General features: G+C 39.4%; 1 protein-coding gene and 2 long non-coding RNA genes across 5 annotated transcripts in view; 2 read left to right on the top strand and 1 right to left on the bottom strand.

Moving 5' to 3' along the window:
• The first annotated feature begins 4,551 nt into the window (after positions 1-4,551).
• LOC134143951 (uncharacterized) lies at positions 4,552-7,946 on the top strand. The gene is made up of 3 exons (XR_009959249.1): positions 4,552-4,988; positions 6,200-6,241; positions 7,325-7,946. It is a non-coding gene; the product is annotated as an uncharacterized LOC134143951 (long non-coding RNA).
• LOC134143950 (uncharacterized) lies at positions 7,076-11,468 on the bottom strand. 3 transcript variants are annotated; one of them, XR_009959247.1, is made up of 4 exons: positions 11,292-11,468; positions 9,781-9,943; positions 9,189-9,266; positions 7,076-7,608 (listed from the first exon to the last, which is right to left on the bottom strand). It is a non-coding gene; the product is annotated as an uncharacterized LOC134143950 (long non-coding RNA). The 3 variants fall into 3 exon arrangements; XR_009959248.1 differs by lacking the exon at positions 11,292-11,468 and adding an exon at positions 8,333-8,489 and having other exon boundaries at positions 9,781-10,173; XR_009959246.1 differs by lacking the exon at positions 11,292-11,468 and having other exon boundaries at positions 9,781-10,173.
• WWTR1 (WW domain containing transcription regulator 1) overlaps positions 11,106-23,026 on the top strand; it is a 74,726-nt gene continuing 62,805 nt past the window's right edge. The window contains exon 1 of the mRNA XM_062582442.1: positions 11,106-11,629. Coding sequence (XP_062438426.1) covers positions 11,232-11,629 — 398 coding nt within the window. The 5' untranslated portion in view covers positions 11,106-11,231. The remainder of the gene's footprint in view (positions 11,630-23,026) is intronic.

Here is a 23,026-nt window from a genome sequence, read left to right as displayed (position 1 = left end):
TGTAAATTCTATACAAAATTAAAGGTGACATCTAAAGTTAAATTTGATATAGCTTCTTTCCTTATGAATTTGCTATTGCTTTATAAAAATCACTGAACAAGAAATGGAGAATACATGACACTCATAAATTATTAAAAATTATGTTGTAATGTTACTTTTAACCCACCTTAAACTTTTTAAAATTTTCTCTAATATTTAGCCACTAAAAGCAAAGTTAAATCTGAACTTGCTTCCCTTCTTGCAGACTTGCAAAAAAATAAGAGAGTCTTGATTTTATAAAAGAAAAAAGTGACTCTCAACTTACCTCTTAAGAAGTTACTTTCTTCTCCTTTTTAAGTGACTCATCAGATTTACTCTTCTGACGTTTGCACTATTTCAGTGAACAAAGAGAAATGTTTATATATTCCTATTAATAACTTTTGGAAAGTACAGGGTCTACTGGATTAACATATGCAATATCCATAGATAAAGTAGTTCAGTTTTGTGACCATGATATGGAATAGATGACCTCTCAGTGCCTCTCTCAGCTTTATTTTCCATGTCATTTTGATTAAGGGAGCATTCAGTGATAATGTGCACTTATACAGTAGTGTTGCTTTCCACAGGTCCTCTTGTGTCATAAAGTACTTAAGTGTGATTAGGATGAGCCAAAATTGAGGTACAAGCTAGACTGTGTGGGGAGGATTCCCTCCCCTTTTTTAAATACGGTTGATGTCTAGCTAATGTCATTTCTGATCTAATGCATTGTTTTAAAATGTAAAAACATTGTTGAAGTAATAATGATTTGATGATGTTTCTGCTATGTATTAATCTATAAGTTAGTAAATGCTTCTGAACCCAGAATTATCCCTCTAAAAGCACACAGGCAAATTGCAAACTTAAAATTTACATCCCTGATGGGCATTAATTAGTAAAAGACTATCGTGAAAATAATGACACAGCCATTGCAGTCATATAATGAAATAATTACAGTAATGAAATAATAGTATTTGGAGCTCTTCATCTAAAGATCTTGAAGCAATTTACAAACATCAATTAAATTCTGAATATTCTGTGAGGAAGTGAAGTGCATTACTATTTCATCTTTAAAGACCAATCAAGTATGGAAAATATGTTTATATGTTACCATCAGTGTGGGACTTCTCTATGTTTACATTGCAAAAATTAATTTTATTATCAAGAACTGCCCTTTCTGTGTATGTCAGGAAATGTTTGGTTTAACAAAGTATGCAACTTGTGAATAGGTCCCTGGCACCTTTTGGATAGTGCACTAAGTTCAGGAGAACTTCATACAGCGACAAATGTCCAAGTGCATGGAACAGCTAAGTATCCCAAGTATTCTAAGCATAGGACAGATTATTTTGTTAAAAGCAGTTAGATTGGGTCCTTAGCTATATGCATTCCATGCAGATTTGTGTATCTGTTTATTTTTGACTGGTATAAACAGCAGAGGGCAGAGAGTTTGTGTTTTTTTGATCTACAGAGTACAAGTTTCATTATGCAATTATTTTCAGTGCTTGGGTTCCACTAAAAATTATTCGTAGTCTCAGACCAAGTTAGGAGTGTATTTCCCCTTATATTTTCCAAATTCATGATCAGTATTAATTTGAAAATGCTAAAGCTTGTAGTATTTCAAACCATTGTAAAACACATTGGTTGCTTCTGTTTTTTCTTGAATCTGCCAATTAATTTGCTAATCCATCTAGCACATAATATGACATAATCTGATTCTTGCAACAGAGGAGGCTGTCATTGGTTTGCTGTTGTTAAAATACGTAATTCCTTAAATCATTAAGTAAACCAATGCAGTAATGCTTTTCTTCCTGTTTTTTTTAAATCAATTTCAATGAGCCATGGTCACTGTCCATATTATAAAATATAATGTATAAATTTTTTTATCCAAGTTTGATTAATTCCCTATTTCAAAAGTATACTCAGACTTTCCTATAAGCTTGGTGGTGGTGGTGGTGTACCTTTGCTAGTACCTTCCTTTCTTGCATGCTTTTAATGTACTAGACTGAATATTCCACCTTTTAACTGGCTAATTAATCAGATGTCCTGTGAATTATATGGGGGAAACTACTTTTGTTTAAACAGATATGGCATTAGTTTAGAATTACATGCATATAAATAAATCAGTATCATAGAATCAGTAAGGTTGGAAGGGACCTCTGGAGATCATCTAGTCCAACCTCCCTGCTCAGCAGGGTCACCTAGAGTGTGTTAGACAGGGTTGCATCCAGGCGGGCCTTGAAGATCTCCAGAGAAGGAGACTCCACAACCTCTCTGGGCAACCTGTGCCAGTGCTCCATCACTCTCACAGGGAAGAAATTCCCCCTCACGGTCAGGCGAAGCTTCCTGTGCTTCAATTTCTGCCCACTGCCTCTTGTCCTGTCACATGGGGCAACTGAAAAGAGTTTGTCCCCGTCCCCCTGACACCCTCCCTTCAGGTACTTGTACACACTGATCAGATCCCCCCTCAGTCTTCTCTTCCCCAGGCTGAAGAGGCCCAGCTCTCGCAGCCGTTCCTCACAGGGCAGGTGCTCCAGCCCTCTGACCATCTTCGCAGCCCTATGCTGGACTCTCTCCAGTAGCTCCATGTCTCTCTCGTACTGGGGAGCCCAGAACTGGACATAGTACTCGAGATGGGGCCTCCCCAGGGCTGAGTAGAGGGGCAGGATCACCTCCCTTGACCTGTACTTTAGGATTAGGCCTTGAATAAATACTATGATTCTTATTAAAAAAAAAAAAAAAAAAAAAAAAGTTAAGACAAAAATCTTTTTAATATAATGTTAAAATGTATTAGATCTATTTTAACACTACATGAAATGTGTCCATATATAGACTCAAAGGTACAAATGCGGATTTTCTTTCAGTTCCAGTTTGTGAAAGAATGCCTGTTTCCTATACCGTGACTTTGTAATGTTAACAATAGGTAGTGTTAGGAACGGAAATCCAGTATTAGGAATAACTTGGCAAAACTCCATGAGTAAAACTGTACTGTTCCTTACTTAGCTAAATAAAGGCAAGGAAGTTTCCTGTCTGTGCTTGGCTGCATGGTCAGGGTCTGGGGTATTACAGCACTTTTTTTTTTTTTTTTTTTATATATATATACTCTTGCTGATTCTATTCTCAAGATAAATATAGATTGTGGCAGGTTGAGGACTGCAGTTGTATCTTGTGTGAGTGAAATTTGAAATCGGAAATTTCACTCACCTATCAGATTATTTGCATTAAAGATGCCTGTTTTACTGTTCTGGGTTTAAAGTTATTTTAAGTATTTTTTCAGAAGAAGTACTGGTAATATTTAAAGATGGAATAGTGGGCAGACTGCTGTTATGTGAAAAAAGCAGTTTTTACTGTGATCATATAACAACAATTTATTTTAAAATTACTGTGATCATCAACTTTATGAATTCCACAAGTTACTGTAGATACAGAAGGTCAGGCAATCCTTCATTTCGTTTACTGAATTAATTAAGCTTGTTGGAGGTATCTGCTCTTAATAATTGCATCCAATTTTCCTCAAATTGTAAATAATATTCAGGCTGAGAGATGAGCCATAGTGACCAAATATGCTGCAAAACACACTAAATACATCTTTTTCCACTACTAAATAGGTAATAATCTTCCATTAATCTTACTCTATTCCTTTCCCTATCTGCTGCTCTCAAAGTTTATTAAAGAGAATATAACAGAATCTCCCTTTATGGAATATGTATCTTACTCTACAGTGTTTGAGTGTGAATGTTCAAATTATTATTTGTGCTCCAAGCAGATGCTATAAAAAGCAGAACTGTAGAAGTTAGGAAACTTCTGCGCTTACACACAACTATACATTTCGCCACCAATCTGTGGTCATAGGTGTACCACAGGATAACAGAAGGACTTCTGTCCTGTTAGGTCTGTCTTCAGCAGAAATCTTGACTAAGTGTTTCAAGTAAATTTTACAAAAATACCTCAGCAGTTACCTACACTGTAACTGAGACAAAACTCATTATAAGGATTTTATGAATTTCAGGAACTGGCTAATAATTTGACATGGCTGGCCTTTAAAAATCGTAATTGTTTATGCTTTTCTACATGCAAATGTATCTTATTTCTAGATCTAAGCATATACAAGGTTGACAGGTCTTTTTTGGTTCTTGCTGGGGACTGCAATTCTGGATGTTGCTGATAGGCTGTTACAGCCTTTGCTGGAGTGGAAAGTGAGCACATCTTAGGCACTTCAGTAACAGGGCAGCTATCTCAGCCTGCGCTGTTGATGAAGCTAGTCTAATTAAGTTGATTAACTTTGCATAAAGCTCTCAGATGTTGCCTTCTGCCAGCTGTGCTCTCTTGGACAGTAACATCCAAGCAGCAGACAGCTGCAAGCAGTTTGAGAGATGAGTGTCGCTGGAACTGTCCCATTGTCCCATATAGATCTAAAGGAATAAAATCAATAATTCAAGAACTGTGAGCTAAGTCCCAACAAAGCTTATATGAAAAAGATCTCAGGTTACAAAATTTCTCTAAAGATGAGACTTGGCCTTTTTGTCTTGGTTTTGTAAATATTAGAGGCAGGGGTGCTTTTTAACAAAGAATTTCTTCAGTGATCTTTGCCTCTTCGCAGGATCCTGATACTGAGAGAATTTCTTAATTGTGGTTGATCTAAGCGATGTGCTGTATCTAAAAATATTTATTACAAAAGCCTAACATACAGCCTCATAGTAGACTTTATCAAGAAGTCCCAAGAAAGCAAAACATGTATGCCTTTTATAAATCAGTCAACAAATATCCTACGCAGGAAGTTCACCTTCTGAGTACCTTTATATTATTTTTACTGTAAACTGTTTTCTTCTTGGTCCTTTTTGAGTAAGTTATATAATCGTATCTTGTAACATCTGAATACTGTATCATACCAATTTCAAGATTTCAGATCTTCCTTATGAAAAAACGTAAAACCAAAACAAGGAGGAAAGCAACACCGTGTCTCCTGCTCTTTCCAGGTAACTACATTAGAAGAACCTCTGCTATTTTGACACTAGGAGATATCTCCATTTCATGATCTCAAGCTAATGGATGGAAATGTTTGCCTAGTTCTGACCAGCTAAAGAATAAAAGTTCTCACTGGTCAGCATACTCCCACAGCCCACACCAGAGCTTTTTCAAGTACCGCTAACCAAAGATGGGTATTGCTGTCACCTGTGTATTGAATATTTATCCTTAATACTTCCTAGAAAAACAATTTCCCTCTCACTCCTGCTCTTTCTCCCACTGAAGTTCACAAGTTACTATCAAGGATGACTTTCCAGATAAAAAGAAAACTTATTCTGAACAATGAGTGTGCATGTTGCTTCTAATTTCTAGGGGAAATAGGGGATTCTGCAACTCAAATATATGTGGAACCAGGGATTAATCAGTCATATAGCCTTTATCTTTGGTAGAGAGAGGGTAAAAAGAGAAATATACAGTGCTAAACAACTACAATCAATAACATGTGTTCAAGATGTGTTAGGAAGTATATAACTTTTTTTTTTTAATTGCTTAATAAGCCCCTCTCTACATAACTGGTAAGTTTTATGCTAACAGCAGTAGCAGGATGCTAGAATAATTGGGCTCTGATTCCAATTCTCCTGCTGAGCCTGAGCAAATTGTATCACCTCTTTACTGGACACAAGAAACTCAAACTGGAAGACCCTCCCCTAAGTATCAAATCTGTTGTGTGTCAACTATTAGCTTTGTTCCCTTGCCAAAACTACATCATAAAATCCCCTCCATGTACATGGCAGCTTATATTAACAAAAAGTAAAGTAGTAGTATTGTATCTTTCTATAAATGAAATTAGTTATGCTAGCAAAAATAATTTTCATGCTGGTTTAACTGTCAGTGCTGTTCTATGCTACTCTGTTGCTAAAGTCTGTAGAGCTCTTATAGAATATTTTTCTTCTTTACCTACTCCTATATATTTTAGTCTTGTGAGCACAGTAATTATTCTGGTATTTAGTCAGGAGTGTTCACACAGGGAGTCAAATGGACATAACTATTCCAAAACCACTCTTTTCAATAAAATCATACTGAGTTAAGCTTTTTCTTTTTTCTTTTTGCAAATCCAAACTTCTATTTTCAAATACCAGAATAGACCAGGTTCTAGTTTATTTTGTGTGGCTGTTTAAAAATTTATTTTATGTGGCTGTTTAAAGATTTATTTTTATCACAGGGTTCGGCCAAAATTCACGTTCCAGATCTGTCCTGAGTAACTGTAAGTCCTAAAGACTAGCTGTTTGTCTATCCTCTAGATGTTACCACAAATGTGAATTTATTTCCTAATTCATTTATGTGTCAAGTCAGCTGCATTACCAAAACTCATTTTCAACAGTAGTTTACACTACCTGAGCCAAACTGAACATGGTGTGGCTACATGTTTTGTTCTACTGCCATCTTGGTGGCGAGGGAGAGAGAGGGAGAAGCAGTGACAATCTCATAGGAGTTGAAACAAGCATCTGCAGTGTGGTAATATCTGACAGGTCAGCCCAGATCGCTGTTGCAGGCTATTTAAGTATAATCTGAATGACTTTGTATTGATGTGGATGAGCAGCATATGAGCAGTCATACAACCCATTCTGCTGGCTGTGCTGTAAGGGGAATAACTTCTTAGAGAGAAACATTGCAATGATTTTTTGGTTAGCACAGCTGTTTCTGAAGTGAATGTCTGAGCAGTCATCTATTATAGATGTTCACATAGGTTTCCTGCCAGCAAAATTACATCAACTTATAAAATAACATAAACTAAGCTGACAGGAGCCCTTTTTTGCTAGCAGACTGTGTCCATACTAGAGGTTTTGTTGGCTTGGAGACGTTGGATGGGAAATATATGCTGACATAGCTATTCTGGTGAAAGTTTGTAATATACACCAGGTCTTTGTATTAAATAACCCACATCAGAGTTGGCTACAAGGGATATGCTTTGCATGCATTCTGAAGCACCAGCCAAAGTCTAAAATTTTTCAGCTACCTGAGAAACCAATAGCTGTAAAACACACAAAGATACCTTTTTTTTAACAAATGGATCAATACTTAACATTCCGATTGTATGTTTACTGTGGTATATCTTTCTAGAAATAATATCCTTGAAAATTAATTATAGAACTAATAGCGGGAGCACAATATGCAAAAAACATCTAACATTGTTGCAAATGCAAATAAGAAATACTGATTTGCATGACAAACTATATCATGGATTTTAAAGTGTGAATATGCGTACATATACATTTATATAGTGAAACTTCATGTTATGTGTTTACTGTTCCATTTTATTCTTTGTTCTCTATTACTTATTTTGCAGAAATACAAGATTTTTATTTATGGCTGTTTTTCACTGAAGTATATAAAAGCAGGTAGATACAGTTAACGACTACTTAAAGTTTCTTTATATACTGCATGCCAACAAAAGGGAGGAAGCATGCACGTTCTTCTTTGTCTGCACTGTATAATTGCGAACCAGTTACCCAGGAAGGAGATTTTTCAAGGGAATCTTGAATGTTTTCTCTTAAGACATCACATACGCCTCTTCACCTATATGGGCTTTCTCAGAAAAATGCAAGGCTTTCATACAAAGCAGGAATGGATCTAGAATAAAAATGACAATGTATGTTATTGCTTCTTTAAAATATTACATGCTCATTATCTAAGGATATGTTTGAAAGTGCTTGATTTGAAAGTGCTCTGACTGCTTGGCTTTCCATTGAAGTAGAGATGCTGCTCTTGAATTTGCTGCTAGAAGATGTACTAAGAGGGTACACTTGAAGAGCTGCACTTTTACAGACCTTTCAGCTGAAGAACAGAATTTCCATACTATTCAAAAACAGTTGGAATGTACATAAAAATGAGACGCATTCATATTATTGTTGTATTTTTTACAATGTATGATCCTATAATTAGAAGAAAAATATAATGACAAGGAGGCATTCTGTGTATGTCTTATTTGTGGTTATATTCCTTAATCACTTAATCCAATATGCACTGAAGTGCCATTTTCTTCTTTTGACCTAAATGTATTGAATCACTGTCTATAAAAGCTGGTGGTCATGTCATCTTTCTACACCTCAGGAAGGAAGTTACTTGTTTCTAAAAGAGGAATAATAGCAATAGTACTGTGAGAATTTATTCTCATATTTTTAATCACTTTCAGATTAGCAGATGAAGTTGCTTTAGGCCACATCAAGTGGTAAAATAAAAGGTAGTTTTATTGTGTTGTAAAAAGTGGAGCTGAAATCCTAGTATGTTGCTGAAGAATATGGTTATAGCTATAACAAATACTGCTTAAGTTTAAAACAGGTGGGTATATACTTACTCATGAAATGCAATACTGTCTTATGGAAGTCATTTAATTAATTTAGCTGACATGTCAACATGAATGAGATTAACAGAGCTTTGCCTTTAATTGGCATGTCGTCTGGAAAGGAATGTAAGAGGTAGATGGGTGTGTCTTTACTGAAGGGTACAGAGGCCTGGAGGAAGCAAAAAAGCCTTTGTAAAGGCTATATGAAAAAGCACTCATGTTCAGATCATTATCTGCACAATAACCACGCACATACGCACACCAAATCATCTAACATGCAACGATTTTAAACAAAGAAATTGCAGAAAAAAATATATGTAATATCTGCATAACCCTGCAGCAGGTGCTGTAATTAGCACAGACTGAGCTGGTAAAAATGCTAGCAAGTGACCCAGCAAGGAAGCAGTAGAAGAATGATACAAAAGATAGCAGGGAATATTCTCAGGGAACTGAAGTGTAAGCAAGTCTCAGGAGTACTGTGTTTCCTGATCAGAAATATAGCAGATGTGTGTGGGGGGGGGGAGTGGAGATCTGCCTAGCCAGTGGAAACATGAACAGGAAATGAGGAAATGTAAGGAAAAATAAATAAATGACAGCATACTTGCTGCTGAAGCAAGGAAACCAGGAAATGCACAAGCAAGAGCAACTCTTGTTCCCTAGATCTGAGTTTAACGCAGAATTCATGTACCGATTTAACCTGTGAGTCTCAGAAGCTACAGTGCTAACCTGAAAGGTAACACTAACCATGGGATAAGGACTGTTCAGCAGACAAGTCCTAGTTTCAAGTTGCAGAAGCCAAATGAAGTTCAGAATAGGTCATGCTACTTCTTAAGGCAATAAATAAGAGATGAGAGAAAAAAAAGCTTACCTGAGACTTTTCTAACATAGTTTCTGATTAGTGAAGAGGTTGTATTGTGATCAATCAGCATAGCCTGCAGTGTCTGAACTGCAGAAATAAAATGAAGAAACATATTACTAAAATAAAGATGTTTGTATAGTGAATATGTAATATCTCTTTGTACACAGTCATAAAGACACTGTATGATTCCTACAGTAAAAAACAACCTCCAAGTTGGGAAATAAACGGTATTATTTCTCACAGACTGAGCTAGATATTTTCAGCAAATTTGGGGTCACATCAGCACCATTTGTAAGCCACTCCAAGTGCCTCCCCCCAATCTTCCAAGGGAATATGAAGATTCAAAATGAGCTGGATTCTCATGAATTAAGTTTAATTTATAGAAAGCCGCAGGAATGCATTCTGATGATGGCTACAGTTTCTGATGTAGGTTAAAGGGAGGGCACGTGACTGCCAACAGGACGGCAGGATAGATCTAAAGAGTGTCAGGGCCATGTATGAAATACCACCTGTGGGGAGCAAGTTGTAGAGATTCATGATAAAACTCTGCACTAAATTCATAACAGTCAACAACGGGCTGAGCCTTTTCGCAGACACTTACAAGAAAGACGTAGTCCATGTCAGGATACATGTTTCCTTCCTTTCCCCCACTGTGAGGCTCTCATAGCCACAGGGTCACTAAATTATGCCATGAAACTGCTGTGACCAGTGAACCTAAGTGAGCATCATTTGGCTTCCAAAGATTAATGACATCTCTGAGCTTCCTGAATAATGGTTTAAAAACAAAGCTAATTATGCGGACAGAAATTCTTTCAGCGGTGCCAGGAGAGAAAAGGCCTCGGGTTAGCGCGCAGCACCGCGACCGCAGGGGCGGGGCTACCCCGAAGGAAGGGGCCGAGGCCCCGAAGCGGTGGCGCCTCTGTCGCTCCGCGCCCGGCGCAGCGGCCCCTTGGAAGAGCGAGTCCCGGGCCGCGGAGGGCTGTGAGGGGACACCCCCGTCGTGCTGTGAGGAGAGACAGGCCCCCCCCCAACCCGCGCTGTGAGGGGACACCCCCGCCCTGCTGTGAGGAGGGACAGGCCCCCCCCAACCCGCGCTGTGAGGAGGGACAGCCCCCCCCCAACCCGCGCTGTGAGGGGACACCCCCGTCGTGCTGTGAGGAGGGACAGCCCCCACACCCACCCCGCGCTGTGAGGGGACACCCCCGTCCTGCTGTGAGGAGAGACAGCCCCCCCACCCCAACCCGCGCTGTGAGGAGACACCCCTGTCCTGCTGTGAGGAGGGACAGCCCCCCCCCACCCCGCGCTGTGAGGGGACACCCCCGTCCTGCTGTGAGGAGGGACAGCCCCCCCCACCCCGCGCTGTGAGGGGACACCCCCGTCCTGCTGTGAGGAGGGACAGCCCCCCCCCACCCCGCGCTGTGAGGGGACACCCCTGTCCTGCTGTGAGGAGGGACAGCCCCCACACCCACCCCGCGCTGTGAGGGGACACCCCCGTCGTGCTGTGAGGAGGGACAGCCCCCCCCCACCCCGCGCTGTGAGGGGACACCCCCGTCCTGCTGTGAGGAGGGACAGCCCCCACACCCACCCCGCGCTGTGAGGGGACACCCCCGTCCTGCTGTGAGGAGGGACAGCCCCCCCACTCCGCGCTGTGAGGGGACACCCCCGTCCTGCTGTGAGCAGGGACAGGCCCTGTGAGGGAACCTCCCCGGTGTGCGGCGCCCCCGCGGCCCGCACAGCCCCCGGCCGCAGCGAGGCTCCCAAGTTTCCGCGGCAGTTGCATAACTGCAGACGGGGCGGGACGGGGCGGGGGCGACCGGCGCGGCCCAGCCCTCGCGCCGCCGCCGGCCGCCGCCGCGGCCCGACCCGGCCCGGGGCTGACCCGCCCGCCTCTCCCCGGGACACGGCACTGCCGGCGGGCGCAGAGGCACAGCCCGCGCCGCCCGCTCCGGCAGAGCGGCGCTGCTCCCGGGCGCCCCCCGCCCGGCACCGACAGCGCGTCCTCGGCGGCGGCCCCGCACTGCCCGCGCCCGCCGCCGCGGCTGAGGGGGGAAGATGAACCCCGCGCCCGCGCCCCCGCCGCCGGGGCAGCAGGTGATCCATGTCACGCAGGACCTGGACACGGAGCTGGAGGCGCTCTTCAACGCCGTCATGAACCCCAAGCCCAGCTCCTGGAGGAAAAAGATCCTGCCCGAGTCCTTCTTCAGGGAGCCCGACTCGGGCGCGCACTCGCGGCAGTCCAGCACGGACTCGGGCGGCCCGCCGCCGCGGCCCGCCGCCGCGCAGCACGTCCGCTCCCACTCCTCGCCGGCCTCTCTGGTGGGCGCGGGCGGGGGCGCCGCGCCGCAGCACGCGCACCTCCGCCAGCGCTCCTACGACGTGACGGACGAGCTGCCGCTGCCGCCCGGCTGGGAGATGGCGCTCACGCACACGGGACAGCGCTACTTCCTCAAGTGAGTGGCGGCGGGCGGTCGGGGCCGCGCCGGGGCCGGGCGGCTGCGGGGCCGGGCGGCTCCGCTGCGGGGCCGGGGGCCGTGGCGGCGCTCGCCGCCCGGGGGGGGGGGAAGGGGGCGGTTCCTGGCCGCTCCCCGGCGCGCAGCGGGGGCCGGGCCGGCCGCGGGCCCCTGTCGGCGCGGCCCCCGCGGCGGGCGCCGGCGCCTGCCCGCCGGGTCGGCGTTGTGCGGCGCCCCGACGCCAAGCGCTCGTCGCGCACGGGCCGCGGGCGCTGCCTGCCGCTCCCTGCCGGCTCCCAGGCGCCCGCCCCTCCGCGGCGCGGCTGCTTCGCCTCCTGGCCGCCCGTCGGGGCCGCTGAACGGTGCACGTTGTCTCCGACTGTTGTAGCTTGGCTTAAAATGGTGTGATAGGCCTGAAAACGTGTAGGAATTGTGACTAGCCGTCTTAATGTGTGATACCTTCCTTCGGTAGGTTTTATACCTCTGCTCCAGATTCACTGTAGAGTAAATGGCTCTGTATTAAGTTGGCAAACACACGGTAGCAAAATATTTATTAATGAAGTATCTGCCTAAGCATACTGAGGGCGTTTAACTGCCAGGACTTAAGAGAGCATTCACACTTCACTACTGCCTTCTTGGTCAGAAAAGTAAGTAGTATTTTGAGTTCATATTCAGCCGTTTACAATATTCATTCTTTAGAAGAATCAATAAATATGTAATTTATGTCATTTTGTAATGATTTGATTGCCTTGTGGCTTTGGAATCTCCAAGGAATTATTCAAGAACCTGAACAGTCTTTGTAGTTACTCTCCAGAGTTTGAGTTCTTGCCCCTTGTCACACTCTGAGTTACTAGCAGAGTGTGAACATTAATTTCCTTTCTTTCTGCCACTCTCTGTGTTAGTATATGCGGCTTATAATACTGAGTGGTCATGTACCAGAGTTCAGTCTTACGAATTTTTTACTGATCTGGTTAACTACCTAAATGAGGAGACTTGTGCTGCATCTTGCATGTGTTTTTTTCAAGAAAGCAGGACAGAGAAGAGAAAGCTGATGGGAGCATCATAATATCACTTGTAAATAAATACTTTGTATAAATACTTGCTAGAGTTCAGCCAGCAGTTGTTTTCAGACTCTGGCTAAAAATGAAAAAAACATATTTTTTTGCCTACCTTTTGGCTTTTGGTTAATATCAAAATGAGCTCCTGTGTTTTCTCCTTTACCCATCACACATTTCTGGCATAGGTCTTTCCTTGTCACCAAACTCTGAAGATTTCTTGTTGCTTGGGTCAAAAATGTGAGTTTCTTACTCAAAAAGCTGTAGTAAACCCCCAAAGTTTTATATTTTTCCCAAAACACATCAACAATAATAAAATCAATGAAAGTTTTGAGAAACTTCATTTTGTGCATTTTTTATTCTGTTTTTTTAGTGCCTCTTAAAAGTAGTGTATTCTGATTAACAATAGCCTTTTAATATAAAAAAAAAGACAATCTTCATTGGGTGTATAATTCATTACCTAAGGTAGCCTTTCTGTTTTGTTTATCTAGTTTTAGTTATCCCATGGAATGTTTAAAAACTTCTGTAATAATTATGTGCAGTAAATTATTTCCTTACTACTCGTTAACATTTTTGAAGGTAATACTCAGCTATAAAATGATCATATATGAATTATAATATCTTGATGTGATACAACCTTTTCAGGTGAAAAAGGCATTTTTTACAGAAATTTAATACTGTTTATGAAAAACAGCATTTAAAACTATGTAAAATAGTATGTAGTGTTTAAGTCAGACGGTTCATTTAAAAACACTAGTTGGTCAAACCTGGCACATAAGGTTACATTTATGCATATCCAAGGGCTACCTGTCAAAAAAATTCACCATTTGTTCTCAGTTTAATGCTTTGTACATGTGCATAGTCATTGGCAAAAGAAAATTGAGGAGGATGTGGAGAGCACATAGCAAAAAATGAATGGTATTAAAGCCTTTATGATCTGTTGAGGTTTAAAATGCAATGTGTTTTATTTAAAAGTATTATAAAGATTTATTAAATGAAAGTAGTGATGGGTCTTTCAATCATCAATGAGCCTTAGTTAGCCTTGTTGACCAGGAGGAACCAGCTATAACTTGCAGAAATCAGTCTTGCATGTCAGTTCCTGCAGAAGTTTTCTGCCTGTGACTGGAAGAAACATAAGTAGCCTCGGGACCACTCCACCCTGTAATTAAATACCAAACCACAGAAGTGGGGGGTGGAAAACAGACTAATAAACACACACTCGCTTACAGCAATGTTATCTAAAGCATTTTTCTGTGTGTGCATGTGTGAAAAAAACTTTAAGTGTGATTTATTTCTGATAAAGGATTTCTGGAAAGACAGGCAAAATGCTTGTGTAGCTCTTACATTGGTAAGTGGGAATATCAGTTGCATGTCGATCCACATGCTGAACTGTGTACACACATTCTGTAATAAGAATTTTTCAAGTATTACTTTCTACCAGTTTGATTTTAGGTGCTACAGCCTCGTATTGTAAATGAAGTCTAAGGTTTTAGTGTTTTCTCAGTGTGTGTACAGTGCTTCTGATCAGACTCAGATTTCAATCCAGGAGGTAAACACATCTGTATAGAGAATATGGTATTTGCACTGAACAGATTTGTGAAACTTGTTGCTGCTGTTACTTTTATCACAGTGATTTTTAAAAATATTACAGTAAACATTTGCCATATGAGGACATACTTGCCAGGAAAAGCCTGTTCAGAGTGGAAGCAGCCTGATTATTTTTAGCACTTGATTTACTTGACATGCCCCAAAATTTTCCTACCAGTTTCTGTTGGTGGAAAAGTTTGATTTAACACATGGTCAGTTTTATATTACTGGACAGGTTAAGCAGAATGTGGTGAAGAAAAGTATTATAAATACTATGAAAAAACTTGTTTCTGAAAAGGACAAAACAAATAATATTAAGACAGTTAAACTATTTGAGCAATTTCCCAGTACTGCATCTCTATGAAAACAATTGTGTTAGTTCTGTAGAGACTATAACTATCTAATGTGGTTGTGCTTGATGCTGTACAGTATGTGGAAATATTTTCTGCCTCAGAAATGTAGGCATATAACTGTAAGTGGGAGATGGAAAGGACAGTACATGAGATACTCTCTTAAGCTCTGAGAAAAGTGTGGGGAAAAATTAACACCTTTGTGCAAAATTGCTTCCAAATAGTGGTCCAACCACTGATGGAAGTAACACACACAGGATTAAGCAGGGATTGAGTCCACATAGCTTTGGTTTTACATAGTAGAAAAATAGTGCAAGGCAAGAGGCCATGCATCTTCACTATTTTTAGTGTTGTATGTTAGGGAGATGCATTTATGAAAGCATATGGCTTTTGGGGCCTTCCACACACTCTTTAAGGGCTCGGCATCGTTTTGCCCGTCTCCGGCAGCTGTTCAGGTGGAACGTGGTGGTTCCCTTATGTTTACTCCTGTAACTGCTTCCCTTGCCTATGTTCCTTCTTGTTAAAAAAGAAGTTATAAATTGCAATCAATTTGAGATTTATTACTGCTAATGACTTCTATCTGGAATTAATATATGCATTTACTATTTAACAGGGTTCATAACAGACAGGGAAGCAGTGATACAATAATGAAGTTTATTTGCTGGGAATGCAGCTGTAGCTTCTATGCAGATAGCTTCCTGTGTCATTTTAGAGACATTAGGGAGTTCTGAGTTTCAGAATGTACGCATCAGAACTAAATCTGCAAGCTGTGATTAGCAGCAACTGAGTGCTAACTGATTGCGCCTTTCACCGGAGTTTGTAGTTCAAATTCTGTTCTAATGATGCTGTTATAAATCCACAGTAACTTCCCTGACTTTTGTGCAACTAGGAATTAGCTTTTATCTTTCTGCTTATATGGGATCAACATGATGTATGAAATAATTTCAACATCTGAATTCTGAGATTGGATCAGATCTTAATCTTGGCAAAGCTTGAGTGATCAGGCTTTGTCTAAGGGAGCGTTAATGTAATCAAATACAATACTGTTCTATATGAACAGTAAATACAATGAACTTGACAGTTGTTTCTTCAAACAGAAAATTTTTAATGAGTGTCAGATTTTGATAGGACTTTTGCCTGACTGAGGACTAAGTAAGGATTTTGGAAACCGACCTAATACATTTCTTAGAATTAACTGTTTAATTTAATTAAAAAAGAAATTAAATTTCTGGACAAGAGTTCTATAACTAAATCTGACTATGGTTCAAAACAGTATGTAAATTTTTAAGTACAGTAGAGAAAATAGATAGAATATGTATTCACAGGAGTATTTAATAGGTTTTATTAAAAAAGATATTGATACTGAAAGTTATTACTGGGATGTATTAACAAAAGCCATAGATAGTAGGCCATGTTTTTGCTGTTTCACACTTCGTAGGCTGTTCTGCTGCATTATAATTTCATGCCTATAACTCTAGCCACAATTTGCATTTTAGTTGTCATAACTTTTAATTTCTGGACTTAATAAGTATGTGCAGCATGTAACTATATTTCATGTGCACCATGGCTTTCTGTATGAACTTACTTTAACAACTACACTTGGCAAATGTATTAAATAATAAACACTGACAAACTGTAACGGTAGTTATAATTGCCATACAAAGTTTTTAGACTTCTTGTCATCTTACATGAACAAAATACTGTTAATACTGTTTTCTGGTAATTTTAGAAACCTTTTTGGTTTCTAATGGTGTTCTCTTATTGATAGGTCCCTCTAAATAAAATCAGTAATTGCCATGGCAGTATTCTGTTTGATATAAACATGTGATTTAATAGGAATGTTAAGACAGAGCAAACAGTGAAATTTATTCATTATTCTAAAGCTTACATTGTGGTGGGATTTCTTTAAGGCGTATTTATTAATCTGTTATTTTATATGGCTCTTTTAAAAGCATATTTGAGTATATACACTGTCTGTAAAAAGTCCTGCATGGTTAGCTCTTAAATGCCATGTCGGTGTTTCACAATGTACTTTTCATTATTTAAGATTTTTTTTATTCTCTCTTTTGATGATTTGAAAGTTTTAATAGATTAATTTACGTATTTAATGCTACATTAGAAGTAATGAGCTAAAACCAGCCTTGCAACAGTCTCTTCAGGAAAAAAAAAAGTTTGTAATAATTTCTTTCTATTTCTGTTGGTGCAAAGGAAGTAAAAGACTGAAAACTTAAAGGAAATTAAAATACATATAAAATGCATGGGCAATAAGGGTAATCTACTTGTCTTCACAAAGTTAGACCCCAGCTTGCCCAGGTTTCACTATTTTAAGTTACAAAGTTAATAGCAAGACAGGTGTAATCTTTTTTTCTTATATCTTTCTCTTAGAGTGAATTGTCTGACTGGAATATCTAATAGGTTAAAATTTCTTGGGTTAGTATCATCTCTGAAATTCAGTTGCCTGTAATTGAGTTCCCTTGCTAATCAGTTTTCCAAAAACATCAGGACATAATCACTTATTTTTCTTATGATCAAGCTAAAATTCTCATTTGGTGCATAAAAAAGCTTTTGCCTGTAATTGAGTAATTGAGTTCCTGTAATTGAGTTCCCTTGCTAATCAGTTTTTGTAATTGAGTTCCCTTGCTAATCAGTTTTCCCAAAACATCAGGACATAATCACTTATTTTTCTTATGATCAAGCTAAAATTCTCATTTGGTGCATAAAAAAGCTTTTGCCTGTATTTCAAGTTGCAAATCTTTAATGTAGTAAGGGCTTAAAATCATGTTTTGTAAAATCTGTGCAACTTTAAACATGCACTGCATCTTCATTCACCGCACACTGGATCTTATGAAGTGATGAGGTGCTCTCAGTTTTCAGTGTTTTTCTACTTAATTCGATGAACTTAATGTCTTTCCAATTGACAGGTGGTCTCAGGCTCTGATCTATCATGCAAGATCTGATCCTATGATGAAATGTTTCAAAAGCAGATCTCAGGACATTGTTGTATCTGTATCATACATCCAGGAGTATCAGTTTGTTTGTAGATAACATTTTAATAATTATTGAACTTTATTATTAATGCAGTTATTACAATTTTTAAATTAAAAGTGAATTAATATTAATTCAAATAACATTTTTAATACAAAAGTTAAGAACAAGTTCATGCTTTTGTTTGCTGACACTAGCGCTAAATAATATCTTTATTTTAAAACTTTATGCTTTCAAGCTAAGTGATGAAGTACCAGGTGGCCCGGTAGTTTTGCAATGTAATACACAGATTTAAACAAATCAGAATTTGTAGGCATGTTTTTAATATATCCTAATAATGTGCCATACAGGTTCATGAATTTAAAATATTTTAAACATTTTTTGATTAACACTTTTTTTGGCTTTAACTGCATTTGTTGCTAATTTTATGTAAAGATGCAGGAATATGTCAAGAATGTATATTTAGTTATAACAAAATCCTTATAGCAGAAATTCAGTGATATGTGAAAAATTATTTCGAGGATTTTTTTAGATGATATTCTTCAGAGTTGTGTCACATCTGATTGACTGATATCTGTCTGTTTTGGATCTTGACCCAAGGTTATTACTGAACAGAGCACACCTTGTGTTTGATTTATTGTACTGTGGACTGATTCCACAAATCTGCTGGCAGCTGAAGTGCTAGATCACATTTATTAACATTGATTTTTTAAATGGCCTGTTTAACAAAAATTGTTTTATATACTAATGTAAGCTCTACCAGGCTTAGAATTGAAAATGTAATTTACAGTGAGATGAAAAAAGTTACTCATGTTTGTTTAACTTTCTGAGAATTAAATCTTTTTTTCCACTGACAATTATAAATACTTGGAATACATTATTTAAAATCAGATTGAGTCACTGGAGTAGTCTGGATATGTGACCTGAATAAATTATTTATTTTGATGTAAATTTAAAGCTTAGCTGAATAGAAAAATTAATCTATTTTCTATGTTGATGTCAGAGTGCCCCTTAAAAACTTACAAGAAAAAACCCCAAGAGTCAGAGAGACTGTTCTTTTTGTTACATATATGTTTAGCTTTCTGAAGTGATGCAAGGGAAAAGGTGCAGTTAATTTTGACTATGAACTTGGAGGCAAGCAATAGGAATAACTGTAGTGTTTCCAATGAAACCTAATGATCTATTCATTTTCTAGTTCAAGATAGTGTCTTTTCATGATCAATTGACTCTCAGAATCTAAAACCATGACACCTGTGATGCTTAATAAATTTTTGTGCTTCATATGGTGTGTAATAAGATTTGAGTATGAAAGTAGATCTGTAACAAAATCACTTCAAGGGTATGTTTGGTTTACAGGATGTCATCCAGTTCCCTCTGTCAGCTTTTTTTCTGAGTTAGGATACAAGCTACATTTTGACTTTGCTGGCTGTAAAATGCCAGCTAAGAAAAGCTAAATGCAAGGCTATGCTGACCCTAGCAATGCTGCCAAGAAAGGTTTCCTTGAAGAAGTATTTAAGAAACTTACTGTGGAGGGCTGTCTAGACAGAAAAGTTGCCTTAGATGTAGTTATGTTCACTTTTAAGTAATTTAAGGAAATTAATGAAAACCCTTCTATGAACACTATTATGTTGATATAATTTTGTATATATTTGACAGACATACACTTTTAATAAAACTAATAATCATAGTGCATGCACAGAATTGCACTGGTTTTATGAAATTTATCTTAAATCAATCCTTTAGTTTTAGCATTAAATCTAAAGCCCAAGAATATTTGTGCATAAATGGATTATAACTGTCTGGATACGTGTGTGTGTATATAAAAGTGTGCATCTGTCTCATGAGCTGAATATACAATTGCTGTACTCATAAATCATTAGGAAGGAAAATCAGCATAATTTTAGGAAAAGAAAGGTGTCTGTGTAATAGGTATCGATATTAAGAATGCTACTATGAAATTATTTTTCTGAAACCAACTAGAGGGCTATTGACTTTACTAATAGTTTACGTGGCTCAGAGTAAGAATGAACAGTAAAATTGTTTTGGTAATTTTTTGTGAGTAGCTATTGACAATTTGTAAAAGTGGCCCTCCTTGACCATCTTTTCTCTGTAATTGATAAATAAATGACAGGATGCAGAGTAATCTGCTGCTTACAGTTGATAAGTATGTCCAACTTTAATAGTTTGACTGTGTAGAGTCTATTATAAAGTCAGTTCTTTCCAGCTTCCTACTGCTTGCTTTCTCCAGTCCTGATGGAAGAGTCAGTGGTTAGACTTGACTTGTTTCCTGTTTTAAGTATGCTTTGGATGGAGTTGAAAACCTGTTTATTTCACTCAGTCTGATCATCTTTACCCATGATGCCTTCACTTTGACTATGGAGGTTATTATAGGACAAGAGCTTCTTTGTAACAGAGCATATTTAGTACTGCGGGACTAGCGTGACTAGTAGATATAAATTGTATGGAAGCAATTAAATCCAAAGGAAATGTCATGTGGGCTGAATTTAAAGATAGACTTGTGGCGTAAGTTACTGTTTTCAGCTGCCCCTCCACTTTGTTTTATTCAGAGAGTTTTGTTTTGTTTTTTCAGCATTTGGTTAAATCAGAGTCAAGACCCAATCTTAATAATTAATACCTGTGACTGTCGTTTACAGTAATGTAAAGTCAGGGATATTACACTGTAGTGCAGTACTTTGCAGTAGCTGCAGTCACATCTGCCTTAAAAATAGCCGTAAGTAGAGAGAGACATATACGTGCCTGTTTAGAAAACTAAATGGAATGTATTGTATTAAAACTGAAATAAATGCTTAGAATATCATCACAAATTACTGTGCGAAAGAGAGTTAGCTGCCTTGCGTTCCCTGATGGCGAGTAGCACGCACATAGGCAGTTATAGCACAGGATAGTAAGAGCAGAGCTGCATGTCCAGATACAACTTTCCCTGCAGTAACTTGTTAGTCTTCCTGTGTCCTATGCAATATATGTTGACATTTCCATGTTTTCTTGCTCAGGATATTCCTTTTTGTTCATTGGGTATTGATCTGTGCCTTATCCTTTTTAGGTTGAATATTCAGTCAGTCCTTTAGGTTTACACATTGAATAACACTTCCAGGGTACATTAGAGTTTTCCCCCATACCACAACTAATCCTTCCCTATCCCCTCGATCACTTTTCCTAGTCTGTCCACTGGCATCTTATTAAATGAGCTACATTTCTGTTTTTCAAGGATTGGTTAGTGGTGTAAGCATCACAACATGGATACAGTCTTACGTCAAGACACTCTTGCATCTCTTTTTTTTTAATGCATTAAAAGTTATATTTAAACTCTGATAGTTTGTTATATGAAACTTTAAAGGCCTGTGTCAAACTTTTAAAAGAAATTTTCAAAAAGCCTAGTCTTGATTGATGTGTTTTCTTAGACTTTGCCTGTACTGTGAAGCTTCTGAATACAGCCACATCAACAAAGAAGGAAGGACTAGTCATTGACTGGGAAGTTAGCTTAGACTACAGGAAATAACAGTGTGGTTCCTGTTGTGCTGTAGAGAGCATGACTCTTAGAAAATCACATAATCTCCCTGTGCTTTCATTTCTGATCTGTAAAACCAGAATAATACATTCTTCCACCTTGTAGAAGTACCTGTGAAAGAGTATGTTAAAAGATTGTGAGGCACAAGCATGAGACTTGGAAGTATCTACAGTGAGATTGATAATGAGGGACATAAACATTAAGAACTGATCTACTTATGTTCTGTCCATGAAAAAAAATCTACATACTGAAGCAGATAGTCTACAGGAAGAAATACTAAATTTTGCACCTGGAGATTTTCTTACAATGTAAGATTATGTCTTTCTGTAGCGCTGCTGTTCTAAATGGAAGCAGAGCTTGTCTTTCTGTATGAGTGTCTCAGACTTCGATCACCAGAGTAATCAGTGATTCTTGACCTTTCTTAAAGCAGCAGGAGTTCAAAATCCCTGGGTAGGGCTGCAGGTTGCTCTTTAAATCCTTGTTCTGCAGGCTTATTTACAAAAACTAACTATATTTTTCATCTTGAGTACTGTGTCCAGTTCTGGGCTCCCCAGGACAAGAGAGACATAGAGCTACTGGAGAGAGTCCAGCATAGGGCTGCGAAGATGATCAGAGGGCTGGAGCACCTGCCCTATGGGGAACGGCTGCGAGAGCTGGGCCTCTTCAGCCTGGGGAAGAGCAGACTGAGGGGGGATCTGATCAGTGTGTACAAGTACCTGAAGGGAGGGTGTCAGGGGGACAAGGACAAACTCTTTTCAGTTGTCCCGTGTGACAGGACAAGAGGCAGTGGGCAGAAACTGAAGCACAGGAAGCTCTGCCTGACCGTGAGGGGGAATTTCTTCCCTGTGAGAGTGACAGAGCACTGGGCCAGGTTGCCCAGAGAGGTTGTGGAGTCTCCTTCTCTGGAGATACTCAAGGCTCGCCTGGATGCAACCCTGTCTAACACGCTCTAGGTGACCCTGCTGAGCAGGGAGATTGGACTAGATGATCTCCAGCAGTCCCTTTCAACCTTACTGATTCTATGAGTCTATGATTCTATGATACTTTCTACAAACTGCAGTGTACACCCCAAACATCTTTGCAGGTAGAACAAGATTTTTCAATCCAGAGCGTACAAGCAGACTTTCTTGAAATAAGAGGATGGTGGCTTGTCCAGCTGGAATTAGATTTACAGACCGTATTTTTAAATGTCTCTCTGCCTATCAGTCATTTGGAGGATGTAGTTTTGGAGTCATCTTCTAAAAAAATAGCTGATCTGTGGTATATGTGCACCTAAGCAGACTTTTGCATGCATTTAGGTGCAAATGTGAATGCTGCTTTTCAAAGTTTTCTCAAAACATGGTATTTCCAAAAACTACAGGACTAAAAGTAATCACCACTTGAGAAAGGGTTTGGGTAATGGACAGTTTTGGCAAAAGTAACTTTTCTCTTAATATATATTCTGTATGATTTCTTTTAGAGCCTAAGCCATGCAGGAAATTAGATTGTGTGGATGCATTTCTCTCCAGCATCTTGCCAATGCTGTTGTTCACCTAGAATGGAAATCTGGGGACTCAGACGAAGTAGGCTTTGCATCAGTAAATGAGTACAGCCTGCTCTGCATGGTCATCACTGTACAACTTTGTGGGGAATATAGCAAAAGGTCGTCATTTTTGAGCTGACAAGCAGAATTTAGTGTGGGAGTGCCTCACAAAAGTTTTTTTCATTTTGCATTTGGTTTTGACATTAAATTTTCCTAATTATTTTTGACATTTTGCTCATTGTATTATATACATTCAGACAAAATTGTAACTATTTTTGCCTTGAAGGTTAGCAACATTTTTTCTTTTTTCTTTCTCTTTTTTTTTCAAATATATATGGCTTAATTGCACAGGCTCATATAAAAAATAAGGAT

This window comes from Rhea pennata, chromosome 9 (assembly GCF_028389875.1).
Source record: "Rhea pennata isolate bPtePen1 chromosome 9, bPtePen1.pri, whole genome shotgun sequence".
NCBI classification, from domain to species: Eukaryota; Metazoa; Chordata; class Aves; order Rheiformes; family Rheidae; genus Rhea; species Rhea pennata.
Note: the sequence above shows the minus strand (reverse complement) of the source record. Positions and strands in the feature narration are given on the sequence as shown.